At 39.1% G+C, this 27,249-nt stretch overlaps 1 protein-coding gene across 1 annotated transcript in view; it reads right to left on the bottom strand.

Moving 5' to 3' along the window:
• ANO4 (anoctamin 4) overlaps positions 1 to 27,249 on the bottom strand; it is a 130,212-nt gene that overhangs the window by 93,571 nt on the left and 9,392 nt on the right. The window contains exons 3-4 of the mRNA XM_010011507.1: positions 15,192 to 15,302; positions 5,565 to 5,701 (exon numbers count right to left, since the gene is read on the bottom strand). Of these exons, the coding sequence (XP_010009809.1) occupies positions 5,565 to 5,701; positions 15,192 to 15,302 (248 nt within the window). The remainder of the gene's footprint in view (positions 1 to 5,564; positions 5,702 to 15,191; positions 15,303 to 27,249) is intronic.

Here is a 27,249-nt window from a genome sequence, read left to right as displayed (position 1 = left end):
GGCGGGGGTGGGGTGGGAAAGGAATATTTTGCTTTTCACATCTGGGAAAGTAGGGAATTCTCAAAATACTTTCTCCATAGCAGAACTGTTCCTGAGTTTAAATTGCAAAAAGTGAACATAGTAGTAGGATGAATTATTCTTACAGAACCTCCCCCCACCAATGTTCTCATCCAAAGCGTTTAGAGTAAGCTATCTTCCCGATTCTCAGCAGGCACTTTGATTAAATGGAAAAACCAATGAAAGCATCCCAAATGTCCCATCCCCATGGTACATCAAGTTTACTGAATGCAGAAAGGGCAATTTTTCTATGATTTTGTTATTACAGTGCCTGACTTCTGACACAGCTTAATGCAGACTTGATATAGTAGAACAGTTCTTTAAGCTGAAAAAGAAGGCCAGAAAAAAGATTTAAGCCCTAAGGAAATAACAGTAACAAACCATTTATATCTATACTGCATATCATACTGACAAATAATATTATCAAGATATCAGAAGTATTTTACACAGAGCATTAAATATGAAAATAGCTAGAAGCACAGTTTATCTTAAAAAAATCGATGTTGAGAAGACATAAAAAACCCTAAAAAGGTATTTAAGGTTATTTGAATAGAAGAAGGGTGCAATAAGAGATTTAGAGACAGTGGGTCAGCTTGGTGGTCCCTTTCTCATTTCTAAGCCTCTTGATGAGCCATCCTTCCTGTTTTGTAGGTCCCAGAGTCACTACATGTATTTCAGCAAATTAAGTGATGTAATAGGAAAGGATCTGTACAACAAAACAACGTGTGCTGAGGATCTGCTGTCCACCCTATTTAGGCTTGAGGGCTTACATCTCGCAATTTATTTGCATCCAGAAGAAATCCAGGTTTAAAATCCAGCACTGCTCTGGAATGCAAACAAAGCATGGGTAGGGGTAACTGAGAGATTCACTTCAAATGCACACTCTTGATCTGAACTAAAATGTTCGCACAGACCCATCTAGAGAGTACAACAAGGAATGCGCCTTTCTCTGCGTGCAGCGGTGACTTCACTGGAAAAATAGATTGCCCTTTATGCTTCCTATAACCCAAGAAACTTTATGCTTCCTAACCCAAGAAACTTGGGTTGCCCTACAGTGGCTCATCAGTGCATGTAGAATATTCTATTAAAGAGCACCTATGAGATTTAGCTGAATTATTTGACTTGTAGGACTTCTTCCCCTACAAATATGACATCCTGAGACAACTACTTTCTCTTGCACTTGTGAAGCACTCCCAACTACAGTATTGTAATTTTTTGCTCAAAAAAGCAGCCTAGACACCCTTATCTGTACTTCGAGGTCCTTTTCATTTTAGGAACACAGTATGTCAAACCCAGACTGATAAACCCTACTAGACTGGTAAGGGCTCTGAGAAGGAACTCTTTCTGTTGTCTTCTGATATAGCCTATAAGGCAACTTTATAGACTGAGCCTGGACTTACAAGAGCTCATGACAAAGAGACAGTAAGAGCTGGCCCTGCAGTGTCAGGAAATACCAGCTGCAGGGCTTTTGCACTGTCCACAGCCTTCCAGGCTTACATTATTCTAGACAGAGACTCTTCTCCTACCTTGATCTTTGCTGACCCTCCTCCAGACATTGCATCTCAATTCCCTGTGTTGTGACTTCAAAATTCAGTTTTCCTAAACTGATGGGAAATATATATCTAGAATCATGTCTGACTGCAGTTTTTAGTGGGAGAGTGGTCTAGTCATGTATGACAGATCTCCATTCCTTCAACTGAAAAAGGATGCTGGAAAGAAGTAGAAGAATAGGGAAGACTTCATCCTAGCAAGAAGCTTAGCATTTCTGGCCATCTTTGCAGCTTTATTTGTAGTAGTGTGTTTGAAGTTGTATAACTGGGAATTCTTTTCCAAGGAATGCAGTAGTTTTCATATTCTCAGACTCACAACTGGGAGCCATCAATATTCAATGATGACTCATTGAACATTGATGACTCATACACACAGACACATATACACACTAGGAGAGCTTTAGGCTAAAGGGCTTACCCAAATGTTTCCCTATCAAAAACGAGAGGATTCATAACCCTAACAGCTATAAAGAATTTACATGAAAAGTGCAATTAGGAAAATAAAGGAAATGTGAAACTTTGCCCGCAGGCCTTCAAAAAAATAATTCAACAGGGACTCTAATGTTCACTAATGTAATGACAGATTAAATTCTTCATTCCCGATTTCAGTACCTGGTTATTATCAGTAGGGATGCTCAATGAAGACAGGATCTTTGGATTCTAAAAAGATTGTCTTTTCCTATTGTTTGTGGCTACTTGGAAGTGGAGTCCCTGCATGTTTCACAGCTGGTGGAGAGGGTTAACAAATTATGAACTTACACAGAAAAAGAGGAACCCAGAACCACCTAGTTTTTTAAGGCACAGCTCTAATCAAAGAACAAGTATATTTTCTCTCTGTGTTCTTTTGTTCCTAATATCCTTTTTCCCATTTAGATTATAATTTTGAGGAAGCTGAAACTTCATTTTTTCATGTATCTTCACTGGTTGTTATATTTTTCTTGACACCATAAGATATTTAATTACATTGAACTTCTCCAATGATGAAATTATCTAAGCTGAAAAATGAAGTGCTCAAAAGTTAGGAAGTAACAGATTTGTAGTTTTCTCTGAAATCTTACAGAATCTCTTTCCGTATCCATCCTGATCATTGAGGAGGACAGGGATTTGGTGGAAAAAAAATATGTAGCTAGCTTGTATTCTTGTAAATACACACAGGAAAACAGCTGAAATTGCACAAGCTATTATAAGTGCAATAAGGAATGTTAGAATTGTTATTTTGCAAAATTAATTTTTTTTTCTGACATAATCTTTAATGCAAGTTGCAATTTACAAAAGACACTGTTAAAACGAACTTTATTGTGCAAAATGTTAAAAACACTGCCTCCAAATATCAACACAGTTGTATGCTTAAAGTGAAGACTGGAGGATTGACTCTTAGAATTTTTATTTCAAAACCACCTACATTTACTGGAATGTCAAGTATGTGCCATATAAACTTGCTTAAGCAGAAGTCAAATTTTGTCCCAGCCCCACCATTCTCCTTTGTTTGTATAAAGAAGACTTAGTTATTGCTCCATATAAAGAAAGGCAGAATGGATACATACCTAGAATACAGCTCCTAAATAATTTTTCTTTTAATTTTAACCTTCTTTCTGCTGCTACTTCATTTACTAGAAAATGAAACTTCCGTGAAAATAATACAATATTTTAGTGATAATATGCCCCTGGATTTAAATTCTTAAGTGCATACCTAATTGTTATATTGGCATAGGTTAAAAGTATTTCAATCAATGCACACAAAAGAAAATGTGATTTTCAATTTGCTCAAACTGTCACTGTTTGAATGGAACAACAACAAAAAAACATCTTTAGCCAAAGAACAAGCTGAATCTCAATCTGGTTCTGCATCTGTTAAGGAACTGTTGATAAAGTTCCAGTCTTCATTGTTTTTCTGGTTGAGCATGAACAACTGACAGTTTAAGCAAACAATATTTCAACTTGTCAGCTAAACAAAAGTGATAAGAAAACTTAGGTATGTCCTTGTAATTTATTTTTTTAATTGTAAATTCATTTTAACAAATTCATCCAGAAATCACATTAAATTATTCTGCTGCAATGTTACTTTCAAAACAAAACCAAGAAAACAACACCACATTCAGAGAGTTTCACTGGTGCCAGATCCCCTGTCCTGATTACATTCAGGGGAATCTATGGGCTCTTGTAGCTAATAAACTATACTGGAAGACTGAAAGGAAGCTTGAAGCTTCAGAGTTCACCCCACCACTGTACAGTTGTGCTCCCATATTATCCACACAAACCAAACAACTTCTAAACAGTGTATCTTTTCCCTCTGGAATTAAGCAGAGGCCAAGTACTTTGAGCTACTTTGTTGTTTGGGGCTTTTTTGTAGGCTACAGCATCCTTCAGCTCCCATTAGAAATTTCAATTTTCTTCTCCCCCTCCCCTCCGCCCCCCACACATATGAATGGCCTACACTGCTATTTTCCTCAGTTATGGTTATGCACGAAAAAAAAGTGAATCTGTTCAACCAGGGAAATATTCCTCAAACATTTTCCCTTTCCCTTAAAAACACCCCAAAGAACACATCAAAGAGGGAAAAAAGGTTTTGCAGCATTGTTTTTTTTTTGTGGTATTGCTAAACTAACAGCACATATATTGCTCTATATAATTCTCTGTGTTTCTGATCATTTTCCTCTTAAACTTGTAAAGATCATGTGCCTTTCACCTGTGCCCTTTTGTTAAAGACCATACAGTACATGATCCCAAAAGGTAACACAGGAATATCATGTCAGATTAACCTATTATAGCTCAAACAGGCAAAGAGGGCCTTCTGTGAACTGTATGGGAAGCTGGAGAGGAGCAATGAGTTAAGATGAAGATAAATTGCGAGCAAGGTCAAACATATCTCTAGGTGCCCTGAATTCTGCTGCTTTAATTATCTGTCTAAACATTCCAGGAGTGCAGTTCTCTATGGGCTGAATTTCTAGCACAAGGAAAATCTGACTCTCCTCAGCAGTTCTTATGTGAAATTGTCAGCAGTATTTCACATAGGAACTTGCACCACAAAACTCTCTAGCTCCCGAAAAGCACATAATCTGTAATTACATCATCTAAACTTTGTCTGCACTAGTAAACAAGCAGGGTCAGGGCAGGGGCTTCAGCAATATCTTATGGTTTCCTATGCTTTTTCATTGTTAGCATGGTCCCCATCAGTTCTGATCTGTGCCAGTCAGCCCTCTGCCAAAAAATCCCCTGGCACAGATTGCAGGGTCAGAGCACCCCAGAAAGTAGTCTGGATACAGCTGCATGCCTGATGTGGGGAAAAGGAGACAAGTCCCTGATTTCTCCACTCCCTGAAGAGATAGCCCTAATATTGATGGATTGTAGAGCATCTGGAAGCAAAGTTAAAGGGTATCGTGTTCCTTTGTGCACGAAGGACACAAAAAGGAATTTAGGCCCAAATTTCCACCATGGATCCATGATGCTCTGCTTGCTTTAAGACATAATTTAAAAGGGACTATGTGCTGAATGATTCCTCTCTGGTATGTTCTCTGAATCACCATTATGCACCATCAGGTCATTTGTTCTTCACTGGAAGGGAATGTGTCTCATACCTGACACCCAATGCTTCTTAAGAGTTTTATGTTAAACTATCCTCCTTCCTCCCAGATGACTAATACAGGAAAAGCTTTTCATTTCTTTTCAGAAGCAGTGAAGCATTAGACTTGGATGCTTCAAAAAACAAGCAGACAACAAAAGTATGCACAGACCTTTCACTGGGGGTGCATGAAATCAATATAATGTCCTTTTAACTTGAGATATTTTATATTTCAGCATTATAATCTTAGAATGGAAAACCAGTCCCTATGGGAAAGGCCACACATGCTGATTTGCAATAAGTGAGTATTAACTTCAATTTAATACAATTTTAAATCAAATTACAACTATTCCTTTCCTGTAATGGACATTAGTAATTATTATATCAATAATTCTTACCTCTCCCACAACTTCCAACCTGCTGGCATCATCAGAGGTACTGGTCAAGTTACCATGGTGAAGCAGGGAGTCATCATCTTTGGAAGGGCTGTTCACACCTTCTAACTCATCAAAAAAAATGTTGACATCCTTAGCTACTAAAAACAAAAATAAAAATACCAAATAAAAATATTCGAATTACCATTGAACCAAATGAAGACATCCAGTGTAACATTTACCAACAATCACACTTTTTAGTTCTGGTATAAGTATACACTATGTAAGTTTAAAATCTGATGCACGTTGGCAGAATGCTTTTTTCACAAGTGAGACACCTAAAGATCTAGGATATCACAACACCTCTTTGATGACAAATAAGTAATCTTCTTGATACATTAGTATCTCCTAGCTTCTCTTGGGCTAAAAGGCTTAAGCTAATACTTCTGGATTAGCACAGTCCCTGAAAATTTCCTATTATAAAGAAACATATTTTTAACCTAGGACACAAAATATCAAGTTAGAAGTTGTATCAACCTATGGGGCAGCCAGAGACAGAAGATGTCAAATAAATACTGTTACTTGAAACACATTCAATAAATGAAGCTGGGCAGAAGTTTGTCTTTGCACAGTTTGGCACGTTTTGATGCATATAAATCTGACACATTCAGATCCACCTACCGCACAGCCCTGAGTCATGCATGAAGACTGCACTACAACAAACCACTACGAAGAAGAGGTGGAAGCACTGGACTGTGTCCAGAGAAGGGCAACAAAGCTGGTGAAGGGTCTGGAGCACAAGTCTTATGAGGAACGACTGAGGGAACTGGGGTTTAGCCTGGAGAAGAGAAGGCTCAGAGGGGACCTTGCCACTCTCTACAACTACCTGAAAGGAGGTTGTAGTGAGGTAGGGCTGGTTTCTTCTCCCAAGTAACAAGTGATAGGACAAGAAATGGTCTCAAGCTGAGCCAGGGGAAGTTTAGATTGGATATTCGGAACAATTTCTTCACCAAAAGGATCATCAAGCACTGGAACAGGCTACCCATGGAAGTGGTGGAGTCACTGTCCCTGAAGGTATTTAAAAGACATGTAGATGTAGCATTCAGGGATGTGGTCTAGTGTCCTACTGCCCAAGCCTTCCCCCTGGTTCAGGCAGTGGGACAGATCCAGGCTGCCAGGCCCTGCTCTGGCACAGCAGTACCCTGAAGGGAGATACCTGCTTTAGCAAATGGGTTGAATTTCCTCCACCTTTCATGCAATGCCGTGTCATGTAATAATTTTACCCTAATTAAAAAAAAAAAAAATAATGAAAGAAATGAGTTAAAGGTTGGCACCATACTCAAGATTAGAGCAGCGTTAGCCTTAGGATGACATTCCTTGCTCTGCTGAGCAAGGAGGCAATGAGAAGCTGTAGGCAGCACTGCTGTGCAAGTCTAGGGTCCCTCATAAGGGCCATTGATCTGCTGACTGAGTGGCTGTTGGATGGGAGACGCAGGGCATGCAGGCTGCAGGCAGTGAGATCCACCTTTGCATCTGTCCTGGGTTCAGCTACAGCAGTCATTTTTTCTCCTTCTTAGTAGCTGGTGCAGTGCTGTGTTTTTGACTTTCAGTCTGGGAACAATGCTGATAACACCGATGTTTTTAGTTGTTGCTCAGTAATGTTTACTCTGACCAAGGACTTTCTCAGTCTCATGTTCGGCCAGAGAGGAGGGGAAGCCAGGAGGAAGCAGAGGCAGGACCCCTGACCCAAACTGGCCAAAGGGGTATGCCATACCACAGCACGTCATGCCCAGTATAGAAACTGGGGGGAGTTACCCGGAAGGCCCAGATCGCTGCTTGGGGCAGGCTGGGTATCGGTCGGTGGGGGGTGAGCGGTTGTGTCCTTTTCCCTTGTTATTCCTCTTATCATTATTATTGGTAGCAGTAGTGGTTTGTATTATACCTTAGTTACTGGAGTGCTGTTATCTCAACCCGTGGGAGTTACATTCCTTCGATTCTCCTCCCCATCCCTCCGGGAGTGGGGGGAGGAAGGAAGAGGGGGGGGGAGTGAGCGAGCGGCTGCGTGGTTCCAAGTTGCCGGCTGGGCTTAAACCACGACAGCATCTCATATGCCCCTGCACATCTGGTGCGAGAGGGTGATGAAGAGATGTGTGTGAGGAGAAGAGAAACGTGTTGGCTGAGGACCAAGCTTCAGCTGTGGATGGACTTCATCTTTCCAACGTCATGTTTAATTAACAAAATCCAGAACTACAACAATAGAGTTGTAACTGTTCGAAGGGACCCCCAAAAGCCAGCGACTGAGCCTCTTCTCCTGACGAGAGTAGGATCTAATACCTATTACTCTTGACAGAAATTTGTCTAACATGTTATGCCTCATGTTTTAGCAAACTCAACTGGCTTTTGGAATCGTACTTCTTTTGTGCAATAACCTTCTGATCCTTTTTTAGCCTCCTTAACTTAGTGACAGACAGTTGTAATTCCTGTGGACAAGAATTTATATTAACAAGGAATAGACAAAAATCTCTAATTGCTGGTCACAGCTTAGTTCCATTTCTAACTACTGAAGGTATAAAAATCTATCCCTCTACTGTGGAGAGACCGAATAGCTGCCAGAAATTAACAGTCATTAACTGCTGCCAGCCATCACGAGTGTCTTGTGATCTCCTTTTCATCTTTCCCTTCTTCAGAGGCTATAGCTCAGTTTAAGAAATCTTTTTAAAAGATCTCTGATGCTACTGACTCCACAATCTCTACAGGTGGCCTATTTTTCACTATCAGAAGCAGGAGAAAGTTTTCTTCATAATACTCGTCCTAAATATGCACCTATGCTGCAATTTAAACATGTTATTCTTTTCCTGTCAATCACAAACACGGGGAAGAGATTGCTCCCTTTTTGTACGTCTTTTACAGTATATTAAATGCGTTATTACAGCTGTAGAGAGATAAAAAAAGAAAACCCTATCAAGATATTCAAGAACTCTTCTTCTTCATTTTCATGCATAAAATAAGGACAAGCTTAATGACATACATTGTGTTTCTGGTTGCAATACTTTTGCTTAGAAAGCCACTAAAAATTTCAGAAACAACAGAAAAGTCTTCATGTCAAATTAATCCACTCTAGCTGCTAGGCCAATGAGCTAACCTAAGCAAAATAATTTTTAATAGAGATTCTGAGCTTTAATACTTCTAACAGTATTTTTATTTTTATGTAGACAGCATAACAATAATAAATTCTGCCAAATTAACAGTTTTCAGGATAATATACTACTCCTTGTGTTTAGTAACTCTGGGTTTGCATACTGATTAACCTAGCTACCATTCTTTGTACCTCAGTATTAATATTGCACAATATTTAATCCCTACTTAACACTTCATATCATAGTTCATCAGTTTTAGATATCACCCTCTGTTCTGCAGGATCCCAACCAGCTTTTATAGAGTTATTGAGAGTAATAGATTCACCCACTTCATTCTCTTTTATATTGTGTGCAACATCCTAGTCCGTGAACAGATCAGAGATCTAAAACCTCCTTTGTTTGCAGTTATCAATTTTTTCTTGCCACTTTAAGGCTGTTTTTACTAGCGGTCCATTTATTTTACTTTTGTGAAAAGTGCTGGAATATCATTAAGGACAAACATCTAGGATGGAGTTTCTCACTTTAAATATAGATTTAGACTCACACCATCCTGTTCCCAGCTAGGGGTGTACTTACTGACAGGACTGGAGAAGAGCATCCAAACCAAAACGTGTATGTGATGGGGAGAGCCAACAGTTCCTCAGTGTCACTGTGGCTGTACCCAATCTGTCTTAGGACAAACTGCAGAGGTTTTAGGAAACTTAGAAGGCAAAAAACAGACTCCAATTTTTAGCACATGCAGCAATAATATTAAAGAATTATTTTCCACTCTGACCCATTTTAACCCACAAAATCTCATACTAGAGATCCTCATAAAAGACAGGGGAACTGCTGCAAGGCAGCACAGTCTAATTGCCTGCCCTTCACCATCCCTATTGTTTCAAAGAGCAAGACTAGAAGCATTCCATTCTATCCTGGATAGTAATAATCCTGGATAGTAATAATAACTTGGATGTTGATTGTGATCAGCTTTTGCATACAAGTTCACATGAGAAGAATTCATCTTGAATACGCAACAGAAAGAACTACTGAAACAGAAAACATTCTGCATGACCTGAAACTTCACTGAACTGAAACCCAGCAGAATGCCTCCATGAGAGCAACACATGATCCTATATATGATCAACACCTCAATATAGTCTGAAAACAACTGTGGAAAATACAAAAATAATTAAATAGTGAAGGTTTCTGAAGATTATGCATGATATATGTCTGTTGCAGAGGCAATGGAAGATGTAAAAATGGAAGTTTTGCCTGCATGCTATGCCCAAGGGAATTTGAACTAACTTTTACCTGCCGTTAAGGCTGCCTTGGTAATAAAGACGAAGACTTTGAGATATTAGAATTGCTGCTTTCTGAAGTGCCAGTAATGCTTTAGGTTGCAAAATATGCTGAAGTGAGTGTTTTGCAGTACACAACTTAGTGTGTAAGAGAGTGAACGCGTCTGGGGGTTTCAAGCAGAGAATTACCAAATTATTCTGAAGACTTGTGAGAAGCAAAAAATCTTATCTCAAGGTCACGTTAAAATCCAACCCATCTCAGCAGTTTCTAGAAGCTGTGGAAGCAGTGAATCACAGCATTAATGAAATTAGCTACAGGACCTGTCCAGATTTCCTGTAGCAGAAAACTGCTTCTATCACAAGTACAAAGGCAACTGGCATGCTGGTTGCTAGCTGCAGCAAGTAGGGTAACTAGTAAAGAAATATGCTGAGCTACCTCATCAGCGTTAAAAGTGTCTGTCACCTTTCTCCAGTTGCAGTAAAGGTGTGCTGCTGGTGAGAAAGTTGAGCTCTTTACACGGTGTTTTTTACACAATTGCCTTGCTGCGTGCGTTTTTGACAATACACTCTTAGTATTGCAGTCACTGACACTAAACGTGGAGACCTAACATTTGCTGAGACCATTTTTCTACCTCAAGTCTCATTGGGTACGTAAAAAAAAATAAATCATAAAATACTGCTCTGCAAATATAAATAAATAATTGAAAAAACAAATCCTGTTTCCTTTACTTTAATAAGGTTGATGGTACTTCCTAGCCAACTCTTCTGCAGCCTGTAGCTAGCTCAGCCACTCCACTCCAATAGACATGAATACCTACACAGCCAAATGTTGCTAAAGGAATAATCAGGGCTCCAGCTTTTCTGTCGCTTCAGATCATGACATGCATATATCCACAAATGACCTTAACAGAATGATATGTAGTAATTTTATCATATATATTCTAGAGACAGACTGCTGCTAGTATATAGACATGTTTTTTTAAGCAGTGAAATTTAACAGGAATAGAGAGCATCACGCACATTGCCACAGGAGATATTAAGAATTTTCCCTGGGTTTAGATCAGCTTAAATATTCCATCTCTTTTCTCCCCTTTATGTTCTTTTTTGTGGAAAAACTTCAAAAGACTTAATAATTCAGAATCCCTTGAGGATTTGAAACAAATGTGGATATACAGATATTTTCATCCCAAATATAGTAAAACCACATATTCTGAAAACTGAACGCTGGGAAATTCTGGGTGAGAGTCCCTACATAATTTCAGTGGTTCCACAATCCACTTGGGACCAAGAGGCTGATTTAGGTAGGGCTCAAAGATAAATCCTTTACCGTTCTCAAGATGGACACTCAAAAACTGACGTGCCTTTAGGCTTTAATTTAAAAATGGGACCTGACTACGGTTTTGTGTGGCTCAGAGATCACGTTTCTGTTTGTTAAAGGTTATTCTATTACCAATTGTCACACCATGTCATCAAGTATACCCTAGCTTTGGATAATGCAAGCTGAAGATAAATATTTCAGAAACTGCTCTTTGGAAGCTTTTAGGATTATCAGTGACATTGAAAAGTGAATTTCCTTAAAAATTCTTACTGGAACGTTTACATATTAATAGTGGTGGAAAATGTTTGGGTTTAAAAGCACCAACATTGGAGAATCTCCTTAATAAAAATACTGCGTAGAAAATATATTTAACAGAGACTTGCAAAGCAGAATACTTTGAGTATGAAAAAACAGTAAGCTTTCTGTGTCTTGTTGTACATGTTATGCTTTTACAGTAGCACCCATTTGGACTTTTTGATACAAACGTTTTTCTGCACTCAGTAAGGCTGGCAGATACAATTCACAAATCTTTACTCCAAGAAGGCTACCCTACAGATGCCACACAGCCCAGAACTTTTCATCATGTTAAATGCTAAATTCAGTAACTACACAGTGAATCAACAACCCTGTCTCATGAAGCTCACTGATTTTTGGCTTCCAGATTATGAGAACAAAAATGAGAGAATCAAATTTTTTTTTATTAAATCTAGTGAGACTCAATGTAAATTGGATTTTGAAAAAATATTCTAGAAAGCCACAAATTTCTTAGAATTTTAACTTTACTGCAATGTCAAGTTGCATATGTTGAAGCAAACTATAGAAACTAATGACAAAAGTTTGAAATCTGAGCACTTTTTTTAAAATTTTAATAAAGTTATTTACTGCTTTTCCACAAGAAGTCCATCTTCTCAGTGTAATAACTGGGAAAAAAAAGCTGTGAAAGCCTTTGCTAGCTTTTGCCATGTCCCTAAGGGCACCCCCAGCCCTGACTGTCCCTGCCTGGACCACCAGGTTTCTCCCACCCTGCCCAGAACCCAGGACCATTTCAGCCCCCAGGACCAGACACTGCTGCACTGATACCCACAGCAGGATCAGTCTCCATCTCCCCACAGCCCTGCTATGTCTGGCCACGGCCCCACTGCACCAGGGAGATACCTGATGACCAGGGCCAGTGCTGCCCCCAGTGCTGCTCTGCTCCTGGCTGGGGTAGTGACATGAGTACAGGCTGTGAGTAGGCAACATCAGGTCAGTGAGAAACTGAACATGCATCAGTAGTGTGTGCTTGCAGCCCAGAAAGCCAACTGTATAAAGGGCTGCATCCAAAGGGGTGAGGCACTGGAAGAGGTTGCCCAAAGAAGTGGTAAATGTCCTATTCCTGCCAGTGTTCAAGGCCAGGTTGGACAGAGCCTTGGGCAACATGGTCTAGGGTGAGGTGTCCCTACCCATGGCATGGGGGTTGGAACGAGATGATCTTAAGGTCCTTTGCAACCCAAACCATTCTATGATTCTATATGTCAACTAGCTAAAATTGTGCAAGGCACCTCCTGAATAGGGAAATACTCAGGAAACACACGTTAGCAAGAAAAAAAATAATGTAGTTTTTAAAAGTATCATTACCTTTTTTTGAATTTTCATTCAATGCTAACAAAAACTGGGAATAAAATGACTATTCAGAGCAACCACCCTAGAAAGAGTATTTAGGCATGTTTATCCTAAGTATTCAATATTCATAACAGAGTGCAGGTGACAAGACACTCCCCTAGACCCGTAACAAGCCTAGGTTGTACAGTCATAGCAACCCTTTTGTCTTTCCAGAAGAAAATGTAGCTGAAGTACACAGAGATGAACTTCCCAATAGCAACTGTGTCTGGTCTGGATAAATTAAAAACAGTCTCCAAGGCTGTAAAAACTGTACAATGGCTTGCACAATAATCTATAAATCAAAGTATCAATTCTTAAAAGACTCTTTATTTAATGCTATTTAGTTTTGAATTTATATTAAAATTGCTAAAACTGGGAGACTACTTCTATTCAGTTTATATCCATTAATCACTTGCAAATATTTGTTTTTACTTAGGGTAGAAATCACCCACATTTACACATCCGCAGCACGGATGTTTGTGTCTAAGGTGTGGTATCAATTCAAGTTAAGTTTATCTTCCTAAATTATGTCTACAGGCAACAGAGGCAAATGGCCACTTCCAACTTTGAGGTCATCTATTCTAGATTAGACACCTACTTTAAAATGAGACAAACTGGGCTGTAGACATGCTAGTTACATTCTGTTCATTGCAAAGGGAGCTTAGACAATGACTTCAGATCTCAATACCTTCACTGCAAACCCCTTTGTTCAAGTCAGATGAATGCCTTCTTTATGGCCACAGAAAATTAGCCTACCTTTAAAAAAGAAACTAGGGGTTTTATATAGAAGTTTAACATTTGAAGTAATAAGCAAACCTATGCCCTGTTGAATGAAAATTTGGGGTTATTCAGTACAGGGATATAAACAGAGTGTATGACATTGAGATATGATGCAATACCAACAGAACTGAGATATGGTCATGTTTAAAAAAGAAGCTATTTTGGACAAACACCAGTAATAAATCTAATCTTGACATCTAATTGTTTTAAACAAATCATCTATTTTTATTCTCCTCAGTCATATGCTTGGAACAGAGAAGATAACTGTTTCCTGTATGCCAAAATGGTCTCTTCCCAACTTGAATTTTCTTGTCCTTGTTTACCTATCTTGTCCATTCAGCCTCTGAAAAACTATAGTGCCTTTTCAGCCTCTGTAGTCCACATCCCAGTGGCACCCAAGCCTGTATCTGGGCTGTGTGGGTGCAGAGAATAGAGGAGAAGGCAAAATCTCATATTAAGATTTCCTGATAGGAAAAGCTTTTAAAGTTACAAAACACAAGGTTGACCCTAAACCTACAGTTTAAATAACAAGGTGATTCAATTATCTCTGTCATCATGATGCTAACCTGAGAGTTTTCCTTCCACCTCCAAACTAATACTACCACCAAACAACTTGATGCTACCACTGTATTGTTCCTTATTCATATGACAAAAACAGGGTGGAGTGCAGGGTTTTATATGTTCTTACACATCTTTTGTCATTCAAGAATATAAACTGCTGTTTCTGACTTTAGAAAATTGCTACACAAAGCACCCGGATTAAAATAAAACTGGAAAAGAAGGAAACCAGAAAGCCATGCCACACATTTTGATTCTTGCCTGCATAAGAGTTTTCAATCTATTATGGAAAATTTCCTCTGAAATTACAGATTCTTTTGGATTCCAGAATTGCATCAGTTTTGAGAAGGAGGGATGTCTTCCACTGATGTTAACAGTAGTAATTCTTCTAGCACAAGTCTTCAGTTTATTCTGCAGTTGGATTTAAGAAGGGTGGACAGATCAATTCTTAGTCCACAGCAGTCACAGATACTGCATAAAACCACTTGTATCTGACTGACATGCAGACAGTCAGTTGTTGTGACACTTCCACTCCCGATAATTGCCAGCTGCAAAAATGTGAATATATCCAAACATCTGGAACTTCAAATCCAGTCTTAGATCCCAGGCTGCAGCATTTGCATAGCATTATGAGTTCACACAGACATTCAAGAGTGTAAAAAATGGATTAAAGTAACAGGAATCTTAGTATATCTGACTGCTTCTGCATTGCAAATAAATACTGCTGGAATCCTTAGGCACATAATAATTCAAACCTTACCATAACTTCTCAGATAGTAGAAGATTTCTTACTGGCCATTGAACTTTCTCAGAGATTATAGCAATACATACTTATCATTCAATTCATCACTCTGTATGTTCCTTTGGTTATAATCTCAATGCATCTCAATTGATTCTTCTACCACAAACCGAATTTTGCATCCAAGGAATAACTTACTTTCTTGTATTGCATTAAGAATTTCTGAAAAGTCCACATCTGTCTTCTGTATATCTGGTTTTATCCATATTTGCGTTTCCAGCTGGTTAACCTGCAAATCCTCTCTTCCTTCTGAAGAAATTGAAGAGATTGATGGGGTTTGTGACAGGGCAGTAGAAAATCCAGCCAAAAGGCTTTGAGGTGAGGGAACATACACATTGAATAGAGCTACTTGATTCCCCCCACCCCCGGCAGAAGCAATTTTTCTTCAAACCAAGCAGCTTTAGATACAACATGGACTGACTCAAAGCTAAATAGAATGAAACAACAACATTCTCTGCTATCAGTAATGATCAGTCACCAATGGCAAGTCCCTCATTCAGAGGAACACGTGCCACCAAGCCATGAGCATCACCTCACCATACCATCTACAAAACTAACTCCAAAATGTGAAAACAGACAAGACCTGTTGTTACAAACGACACAGCACTACACGAACAACCAGGCTAAAATAAAACACACAAAGGATGAATTAAGTCTCGAGACAGAAAACAACTGTTTTGACAAAAAGAGCATGGATAGCATATTTCAGCCACAGGACACCATAAGTTCTCACATGCCAACCTGATGGCATGCTATGGTCTAGGAAGCACACCAGTACTGCAGTCATTTTTGAAGGGGGTCACACTTGTATGCAATGGTTGCTGTTTAAAAGCACTGCAGAACAAAACTGTCAGCTAGTGAGTCACTATTTTAAACCTATTTGCACATGTAAATAGGCACAAGATTTGCCAATTTCAGTGTTCTTTCAATATGAGCAAAGAAAGCAGAAAGTTGTGAAAACGTACCCTTTCCATGCAGAGAAAGATAGCTGCGTATCAAGAGTAGACAGGAAAAGGTACTGGGCAAACAGCCTTATTCTTCTGGCTACAGAGTGCTGGGATACAGCCAGAGAAAAAGAGGGAGCTACTGGGCATATGGCTGGTTTTTAAGGAGTGGCAACAAAACCTTTCACAAAGGCATCTGCTCGAGATGTGCTCTTCACAACCAAAAAGCCATGGTGGAAGAAGAAACCTTCAGGTCATTTAGTCCATTACTGTGCCTCACTAGAGGCTCTCACTCATGCTTTTGATGGAAGCATCCTTCTTTCTTTCTTCTACAGTCTTCCTGTAACAAGCTGGTCTTATTTTGAATTCCCTCCTATATTTTCCCCCTCCCCTCACCAAATGATTATCTCACCACTGCCTTGATGAGAGCCATGAATTACATTCCTGGACACAAAATCGCTTAACACTATTTTAGAGATTCTTCTTCATTTTTTGGAAATAGAGATCTCGAAACGGATATACAAACACCAGCTTCAGCCTTTTTTATTTCCCAACGTTAAAATATTATAAATTCAAACCGTCTCATGCTTGCCCCAGCGTATTCTTTTGTTCCACAGCAAAACCCCACTGTTAACATCAGAGACAGCTCCCCTTGTAGATTCCTGAAAAGTGATCTGTCATAATAGCAGCAGGAGTCAGCACTTAATGGTGTAGAACAAAAAGAATTTCTTAAGTAAGACAGCTGATTATGCATATAACAGCAGCCTAAGGAAATATGCAGATGGCCTCAGAGGTGGAAGACTAGGATTAGCCCCAGAAGAGAGTTCTAGGGACCATGGAAAAATAGTGCAGCTGCTAGAAAAGACATATAAACAATAGGATGGAGGTAGAGAAGTAAGCAATGGACAGCAACTCAGTTAAGCAACTTTGCAAGTGCTATTATTCAGTTTCTTGTTAAATACTCAGCTACCACTTGTAACATAAACCATTACATATTTGCATCCCTAAATCCAACTTAAATACACCATTTCAACCCTAGTTTGAGCAAAATAATGACAATAGCACAAATATAAAATACCCTCTCTCCCCCAAACCCTCCATCCTAGTTTACACCCAAATCATTGCTCCTCAGAACATATGAAGGTAGCAGGATCCCTGCAGCATCTCCAACAAAGCTGAACTGGGCTAGGGAGAAAGGAAGTGACGGTCAGCCAGCAATGAAGGTCCTGAAGCACTGGTATCTGATGGACTATCTAACCACAGGCCTGTTAATTAAATGAAGCTGTTGGAGAATGTACATGTTCAATTTCAAAGCTACTTTTTAATTAATAAAAAGTACTGTTGAGAAAGTGATCATAAAATGTCCAGCCTAAGCCTGTCTGCTGTTCAGCCTATGAAGCCAAGACAAGTTTTGCTGCATTCAAATCTCCACTCCTGTATTTGGCCCATTTGCAGTACGGGGAATTTCCAGCAGTCCATACACAACAGCCTTACATACTCCTCTGATTCACAGTAGCCTTAGTATCTGGCCTCACTGCACAAGTACAAGATCTACAACATCCTCCAGTCTGACTTCACTTGAAGTTGTAGGCATAATCTTCTACCAATTATTTGTGATATAATATATAGCTAATCACAGACCTGCCTGCACTGAGAGAAGGGGAAAAAGAAATGTATCTGCCAACAACATAGCTTTTAAATAAGTGGTTGCAGAAATACTCTTCCGGTGATCTTCATTGTGTCAATAAACAGACTTGAATCAGGGCACACTTGCTTCTACCCTTCTCCATCTCCCTCAGCACCCACTTTGCAGGAGAGAGTGCTGCATTTTTTTGGCTGAAACAACCCCTATGTGATGGGTCATGGACTAGCCAAACTAATGATTGCTGATTCATTGGTGGACAGAGGTTTTAGCCTAGCAGCTCTTTGGAAAAAACCCCACAGTGTTCTCTCCCATATCCCAAGTACATTTTCTTTATCTTACTACACATCTCTGATACCACAAACCAAGATAGTATCTGGTGTCACTGTTGCTACTGATGGATTACTAGCCTGGCTTTAGCATTTCCTTCTTGCTTTAGCAGCTGCTGATTTATGTTCTATCAGTGACATGTCCCACTGAGTAAACCCAAAGCAATATTGACTGCGAGGTTGGGAGGGAAAGAACATCTTTCCATAGAAACATGAGAAATAAATAAAATCAAATAAAAGTGAAGTGAATATTAGGTTTATTAATTTTTATGTGATTTTATTAAAAGATCAGTCAGGTTTTCTCAACTTACTGGGACGTTTTAGTTCAACTGAAGTAATTTTAAATTAGCTCATAGCATTCACTCTTATTTACTCATTGATGCATAAAACGGCATATTTCCCCCTTTATTTGCTTTGAAGGGTGTCTACTAATCAGTAAAGGAAAACAAGATTTCAAAAAGGCATTTCACTTTCAGAGGCTGAATGAAATGGCTTGTTCTAAACCAGAATTTTAACATACCTCTAAATATTAAAATGATTGCATTTATCAGAGAAACAAATTATGTAGCAAGGTAGTTAATGTGGAACTAGTGTTAAACAGGGTAATTCCCACTATAGTGAAAGAGACTGCGTCTGCTTAAAATTAAGAACACACTCAGGTTCTTGCTGGATGAGACCCTGTTACATGCATCTGGTGTTTAGGCAGTTATCACAATCAGGTTTTTAGACATGAACTTTAGAAGCCGAAGCCTATTTTCTTGCACAGTAAACACATGGAGCCAGATTTTTGAAATCCTGCACATTTTTATACGTGTTGCAATGTGCAAATCATATTTATAGATAGATAACCTCACACTGTGGTCTGAACTTGAGCATGAGCACTTGGGTGCACATAAAAATGCAGTTTCACTATTTGGCACCCAAATAAAGAATATAAAATTAAGCTGATGGAACAAGTGCTGTTATTTCTCAATACACAATAAAGGGCTCCTGTTTACTCCACATTTTTGAATGGATGTATAAGAACAGAACTGATCTTTGTGATTCACTGCAGCAGCCAGGACTTCTTGAAGAGTTTTACCACTTAGGTTCTGCTTGTTGGTCAGAATAGAAACACTTGACTCAGTTGCTTTCTGAAAGCACAGCCCTCATTTCCCTTTGCCCTCCCTCATTTTCAATTAACTCAGCAAGTGAAAACGAATGTTTTGTCTACAGTGCTAGAAGTTTCTGTAGAGAAAAATTTACAGCTTAAAATGACCTTCTGGAAAAGGCAGCACCAACAACTTCTATCAACACAGTGAGTTGATTTTTTATTTAAAAGAAAATAAAAAATAAATCATTTTGGCAGCAAACATGCACTTTCACAATGGCTGCATGAACATTAAATAGGAGTAGCAACTAACTAGTAAGCTATTCAGGCAGATGCTCCTATCCCAGGGCCATCTACCTCTAACAGGGCAGTACTTAGCAAGAGCAAATATAAATTCTCATATGAACAGGTTTGTTTTGCTACATTAAGTACTGCCTGCAGTTTCTACAGAAAAGTTGCTCCTTTTCACTAGAGCCTCTTCTTTAAAGCAAACAGAAGGCAGCTGCACATGGTAGCCTTTTCACTAAAGGCAAACTCAGGTCAGCGTGGGACAAAGGGTCACCCTTGTGGGTAAATTTTCTATTGGCTTCTCACTGTGACTGCTAGACAGGTCATTTACAACAAAAGCACAGTTTCAAATGAGCAATGCTTAAAGCATTACCTATACATGTTAGTTAGGGTTATGCTCTCATGTGAAATCCATAGCTGTAACTAATCTCAATTTTGATATTTCTCATTTCTGTGACAGGAAGGAAACAAAATGTACACCATAGTGGATTTTTTTGGCATCCATCCCATGATTACATTGGACAACACACTTCAATGGATGAAAAACATATTGGTTCAGTTACTGCACCAGAAAAAAAGAAGCTATTCTCTGAGTCATAAAATGTATGCAAATACATGTATCAAAACACACAAGTCTTCCTAGCAAGATAAAGTTGGTCTGAAAGCAGTGGCTCAGAGGTAGCTAATTATGAATCATTAGGTGGAAAGCTGACATGTTTCATAGCAAGTCTTTTAGAGCTGGTTTTGTTACATTGGTCAGAGAATCTCAGATTGTTTTCTGTAAGAAATCTTGATTGTAATCTGTTTTGTTCCTCACTAACCAATGAAGTATAGTAATAATATTTCTGCCTAAGCAATTTTCTCTCCTGCAGCATAAACTGGACGCCAGTGTTACTTTGTGCATCAACCTTATTGCAGTGATTATATTAGATATAAATTCCTATATTAAAATTATTTGATTTCTCATTGCTGCTCTTAGAACTGTCATATACAGAGTTTCACACCGGGAAAGTATTGATGATATGACAAAATATCATGTAACAGAAGAATAAAGAAATATAGTTGTAGGAGAAGAAACAGAAGAATAAAGAAATACAGTTGTAGGAGAAGGAAATACTAGGTATGTTTAAAATACATGTGGTCAGTAGCCACATACTGAAAACATAATCAATTTAAATTTTATGAGTCTGTAATTACAAAGGCCCAAAATTTAATATCAGCAGGATTGTTTGATTTCATCCTGGTCAGCTTCATATCAAACATAAAACATTGTTTCCCATTGACTAACTTTAGTGTAGATATAGAATCATAGAATGGTTAGGGTTGGAAAGGACCTTAAGATCATCTAGTTCCAACCTCCCTGCCATGGGCAGGGACGCCTTACACTAGACCATGTCACCCAAGGCTCTGTCTAGCCTGGCCTTGAACGCTGCCAGGGATGGAGCATTCACCATTTTGGACAACCTGTTCCAGGGCCTCCCCACCCTCACAGCAAAGAACTTCTCGCCCTCCTCAATGGAAATAAAAAAGAGGAAAAAAAATGAGGATATTTTAGAGCTTCCTTATAACTCTTGTCCAGGTGAAAGGGTTCGTCCTCTCTTTGTACAACTAAAAATTCCGAAAAGTATAGGCTGAGTCCACATAGAAATGAGTTTTGATCATGAAGGGTAACTCTGTCTCTCAGTGTCTTGTTTTCCTCTTGAACAGATAAGAAAAGATGCAATAACAGCATTTTTCAAGATCTATTTTTCCCCTCCCCACAGCGATTAAAGAACAAGAATCTTTGGAAATGTCAAAAGGTCTTTTGGGAGTAACACTGGTGAGTTATGCTCACCTTTCTCCTGCGGTCCTTGCTCCCTGGCATGAGTGCTTCTCACTCACTCCCAGCTGAGCTACCACACACCAGCTGCAGATGCACTCATACAAGAGGGCAGTTCCCTTGGACCTGCACGGTTCCCCATCAAAAGCCTCACTTAAGTCAAGGCAAAGGCTTCATGTCTTCTTTCACAAGTATCTTCTCAGCACATGATGCAGAAACGTATCCTCTGTCCTGCCTTGAGCTGCTCCTTCTCCAACCTGCCACATTTTGGCCCACCAGCCCAGCACTTGACTCATCTCTGAAACAAGATCAGCTATTACCCAGAAGCTTTCCTTGCTCCTTACCACTAAGCTTCCTCTACCTTACAGCTTCAACATTCAGATTTCTACAATGGGTGTGTGTATGAGACAGGTTCCTTTATTCTTTCATTTTGATTCTTCTTTCCAGTCTTGAGTTCCTTCTGAAAATGGCAGTGGGGAAAAGGACAGGAAAAGTCATGTGTTTAATTCTCTCTGAGAACTTGTTGACATATTTGTATATTTAAGATATTGCAACATACCTGGGTAAAAGCAGCTGTCTGCCACATATGCAGTAGTTTCTGTACGGCATGGCATTGCTGGCACATATGTACCTGTATTGACAAACCGGGAGTGTCTTAAAGGCCCCAGTTTTCCCTAATTTGAGGTATTTACTTTTACCTGTGTAGGTCACCGCATTCTTCCCCATGTATCTACAGAGTGCATCCACAGTTTTGAAATTATTATAAATTATAGGTAATGATACACATTGAAAGGAAGACCTTTAGAGACTTCTGATTTAAGTCAAAGAACTTCATCATAACAGCAATAATACACAACGTGCTTCTAAGACTGAAAATATTGGGTACCCTGCATAAATATTTGCAGACCTTTGAAAAACCTCTGGCCTGGTAGATTGCCATACACGTCTATAAAAATGTAAGGACTTGGATATAACTCTTGATACTCTTAATTAGTTTACCAATTACCTTAAAAAAAAGTGTATACTCTCTCAAATATTCAGCATAGCTAATCAAATATTCCACTATGCAGAAAACATCATTTATCTTAATGGTTTTCTCATTGATTTTGGATAAAATAATGTGCCTGCATGGTAGTGTCTTAGGATCAAAAGCTGAGAGTAATAGCATAAAAATGCCTAGTTAGTTTTGAAAGTTATTGGAAGAAATACATAGTGATACTTAATTTTCCATAAGAAAGTCAAATGAACATTATAAAAAAAAAAAATTCAAAATCCAAATCATTCTGTTTAGCATGAAGAACCTATGCCATAGCTGTCTCTGTGCATGGTCATGTCAAGGGTATGGTAATAACAATACTGGAATTGTTTTTGAAAGGCAATTTAAAAATAGTTTTCCTTTGTATTGCAATACACTGTAAGGCATGACATATGTTTAATTATGTTAGTAGAAACTCTTTTCTTATCTTCCAGAAGCAGCAGTAGTGGAGATTTCTAAAACTTAATATTACTAATTTATCACAGACTAAGATATTTGAAGACATATGGTGTCCATTCCTCTCTACATTAAACCATGGCTGGTTTAATGTGGGGAAGTGGAGAATCCTACATTCAGCTCTTATTCTTTACCTCTCTCATGCTATGTTTGTCTTTTCCACTGACAACAACAGACAAAATGGATTGATAGCCCTAGGTGCAAAGCCATACCTTAAAAATCAACCCGGCAGCCAAAATAGTCCAAACACCAGGCTATGGGGATGGGGTCCTGCTAGGCCTCAATCCTTGCATTTCTAATCTGGTCACTGCCCAGAATGAACTGTGGGCATGGGGACAGTGAAACCCACTAACACTGTGCTCTTATCATCAAGAGAGAGAGGCATCTCTTAAGCAGTGAGTTCAGATGGGACAACAGCTGAGAAAAACTAACAATCCACATCTCCCACATGGATAAGCACCCAAACCACTGGACTGCTGTGCAAAAGCACACAACTTCTTCCTTCATTTCCCATCTATGCCCAGAGGATGCCTCAATGTCCTGAGGCTTGAAAGGACCCAATGTCCATGCAGAAGCCTCCAGCATAGCATGTCACATATTCCTTTGACTAATATTACCAATTACCTGGCTCTGCATGGCCCCTGTGCAGATCCTTACATGATCAGCAGAGGGACAGTACTGCACAATGAGCCTTCAGAATTACCCCCTGGAAGCACTTCTCTTCACTGATAATGTAAAGAGACAGGGCACTGAAGTGTATTCTCTCCTACTGGGGAGAAAGCTATCCTTTCAAAGTGTCATAATACTTGGGACAGAAATCCACAGGAGGCAGTCTGAAAACAGCACAAAGCTACAGTGTCTAACTAAGCTGACATATTTCTGCACAATTGTATGCTGCAAATGAGAATCTAGAAAGACGTCTGAGATCTAAATGGACCGAACAATTCAGCCCATTTCCTATTAAGTGAAAATAACAGTAAGAATAATTGTATTTTAGTTCTACCTTCTTCCTCTTACTCTACGAGTGCACATATAAACATAGCTATCAAAGACCACTATCACATATCTTCAAACACTTGTCCTGTTTGAAAAAAATCTGACTACTTGTGGATGACAAATCCTTTAGTTACCATCTACATTTAACAATATCAGGAGTTGTTAGCAGGCAATTCATAGAGAGGAGAGAAAGAAAATATTTGCTGAATAAACTGACTATTGCAAAACTACTGCCCAGTTCTCAAGTTGGCAGTTTACTGAGAGACAAGTAGAAAAGCTGTGGGTATGAGAGGCATGACCTAGCAGATAACTTCAGGGCAACAAAGACTTACTTCGTTATGACATGGGACATCAAGACAGTTTTTACAAGATACCAGATATCTCTTCTGGGTGCATTTTAATGTAACAACCAGTTTCACAGGCTCACGTTATACCATACAGCCTATTGCTGCCTTCACAGCCTAAACACATCCTGGTAATTCATTCCTGAAGAAAGTACAAGCAGCTAAACCATTTTGGGAACTTCAGCTGTCCTGAAACTGCTGAGGAACAAACATAGCATAGGAATGTAAAAATGGTTAGCCTAAAGATGGGATAGCAGAACAGAGGTCTATTTCTAACAGCAGATGCTTAGGCAAAGGGAATAAGAACAGTACAAGCAAATCCAGTCTATCACCAGTATGCCCCTTTCACCTTGTAGAGATTTAGAGATTTCTGAGTGGAAGGTTTCATCAAGGTGATAATGATTCATGGCTACTAATGCCCCTTTCATCTACAAATCTGTTCCTTTTATAGGCACTGTCACTTGCAAGCTGAAAGGTAGCCTTCACATTCCTCCCTCACTCGTCTCCAGCCTTCATGAGCTGGTGCGTCTGCTCCTCAGTTAGTGTCATCATAAGCCCTAACATGCATATTAGGGCCATGAAGCTCAGAAATAGTGTCACCGCAAAGCCTTTCCTTCTTCAGTCTCAGGCAAGAGCTATCATGCTGACCCCTCCAGAAACTAAACATGGAGCGGTGAATTCCACCCTCATCTATCACAGAGAAAGGTCTACCAGCATGGGTGTGTAGAGACCTAATTAGGGAGATGTTACGATAACATAATTATGTTAAGATTAACATAATTCAGTTACAAACTGGAGCTGAAGAATGGAGGCAATATTTATATATTGATTATGTAAAAATGTTCTTTCTCAGATTTTCACTTGGTCTTTGAGAGTACTTCATGAGCAGCAGGAACCCTGCCCCTAATACCGGCACAGCTGGCCTTTCTTATAAAGCCCTGCAACCTACTATAATTATTAAGACCCACTAAGGAGAAATAGAACATTTTATCATTAAAATGCACGGACTAGTTTTGGGCTGTTCACACACGGTGCCAGTCCAAAAGAGATTATTTTCAGTAACTGGTATTAAGCAGAGTCTCCTTTGCAAGCAGTAGGAGAGTACCTGAATAGCAAGCGATGTCATTTTCAGGCATTCTGGCAGCACAAAGGGCCTTGAAAATATGTGCAGTTTTGATGACTCTTAAAAACCTTCCACAGTCTTATGGAAGTAGAGGTTATTTATCTATGCTGTCAGTCTATCAGGTCCTGAATTCCTTTCCCGTGCTAGGTTGTTCCTAAAGCAAGGTCTAAATAATGTACTAAACTGTAGGATTATCTCTCTGTTTTAAGTAACCTGCATGTTATCAGTAATGAAGACCTCAAAAATGCATATGCTTTGTGCTCCATTGGGCCTCTGAAGTATAAGGTACACAATTGCACACCTGAAGGATGTAACCAGCAAATATTTTGCCTCCGTGGAGTTATCCAACACACAGAGAGCACAACTGCTTTCCTGAGACATCCAGCCACTTATGAACAAGGAAAAGCAGATATCTGTTTGACTCAACAGGAGTTGTCTTCTGGAAAAAGGAACAGATCAAAAATGGTGCCACCTTTTCTTCATATGCCTGCTGTAAGCTGTGACATTGAGCCTTATGCAATTCTTTTGGGCTTTGAGGCTTTTTCGGCACCACAGTACATTTCACTGGCTGGAGTTTCTAGTGGGTTCTGATGCCTAGATGCACTTACCTGTATCATATCTACTCACCTAAGGAGCAAGTCCCCACCCCTTCTCCTTTTTATTTTTTATTTTTATTTTTTTTAATTGTAATGAAAGATCTCACTTAATTTTGAGATTTCAGAATGAACCATCAGTCTTGGTGTTAGAAAAGAGGTCTGGCTATCTTTTGGAGTGGAGCAACCCTTTCAAGGAAATTAGTAACACCATGCAGCCCTACCACAGTCAAATCCCTCTTCTGCTCTTAAAAGCACCTTTGCCGAAGTAGAAGCTAGTTTGTTCCGTCTTTTGATGGTCTACCTGCAAGAATCTTTCCTTGGAATATATGAAATATATTAGAAACTGAGGCTTACATAATATTAAGCCCCCTTTTAGGAAGAACTATAGAGCTAAGAAAAATCCACATTTTCCAGTCAAGCATTACAGGAACATAATAACTGACTATTCAAAGTCTCTCTCATTGCCTCTTAAATTATAAGCTGTTTTTAAAATAAAATGGGTCATTACTGTCTCAGAAACTTTGCAAAATTTTGTGTATATCATCTGTTTTCTTCAGCATAAGCTAGAGTGGTCAAGAATTTTCTTAACTGTGTTAAGACAATTATGGTAGACTGGTCTCAGGACATTATAACCTTACCTTGGGGTCAGTAATATTCCCTGTTTGATGCAAAGCCACATGGGGCTGCCTGTTTCTGTTTTGGACAATTTTCCCCTTGTGAGGAAACTTTCTGAGGATGGAATAATCTAGAACATCCACAGAAAGTAACATTTTGCAGGCTTTGTTAGGTGACTACATGGTTGTAAACTAACAACAGCTAGGAGAGCCAAAATCTGAGGGTAAGCTGTACTTATTTTAAAGTAACCATACATAACTGATTGCAAGAATGAATGAAAGATCATATTACAATAGCAAAGAGGAGATTGATCAAAGTGGAAAATAGAGAAAAATAAGTCTTTGAAAAGAGATGAGTTTAAAAATACATACTCCCCAGAGAAGTAGAACACCCTCGAAGCCACCACTTAAAATTATTAGTATTATTTTAAAAGCCCCTTATTGAGAGCGTGCACAACTCCCAGGTAGGGTCAGTACTTGTGTGCCATGTGCAGCAAAAATTGATACAGAGAGATGCCATTTCTGCCAAATTAAATCCTTTTAAAGTAAACAAGATAGCTAGCATTGAAAAAACAGTGCTTTGTCCTCTAGAATTTATTTTTTTTACATGTTGTTTGCAAAAGTCCTAGAATGAACATTTTAGGAGACTTTAGCTTAGGAACAGGAATTTTCAAAGAAGTGGCTTTTGTCCTAGAGAAGTCATGAATGAAATAGGCCGAATGACTAAGCAAAGTGATAGAAAATTCCAGGCTCTGCATCATCTGTTATCTAGTTCAGCTCTTAATTTCAAAGTGCTGCATAATCATCATGTGACAACCTGTCACTCAGCCCAGTGAAAGAAGGTCTTCATTGTAATTGAGGCAAACTGTTCTTCTCATTAGGAGCTTTGCAGAGGCTCCAGAGGATCAGCACTCAGGCG

This window comes from Nestor notabilis, unplaced genomic scaffold (assembly GCF_000696875.1).
Source record: "Nestor notabilis isolate BGI_N333 unplaced genomic scaffold, ASM69687v1 scaffold2573, whole genome shotgun sequence".
NCBI lineage: Eukaryota > Metazoa > Chordata > Aves > Psittaciformes > Psittacidae > Nestor > Nestor notabilis.
This window is presented reverse-complemented; position numbering and strand designations above follow the sequence as displayed.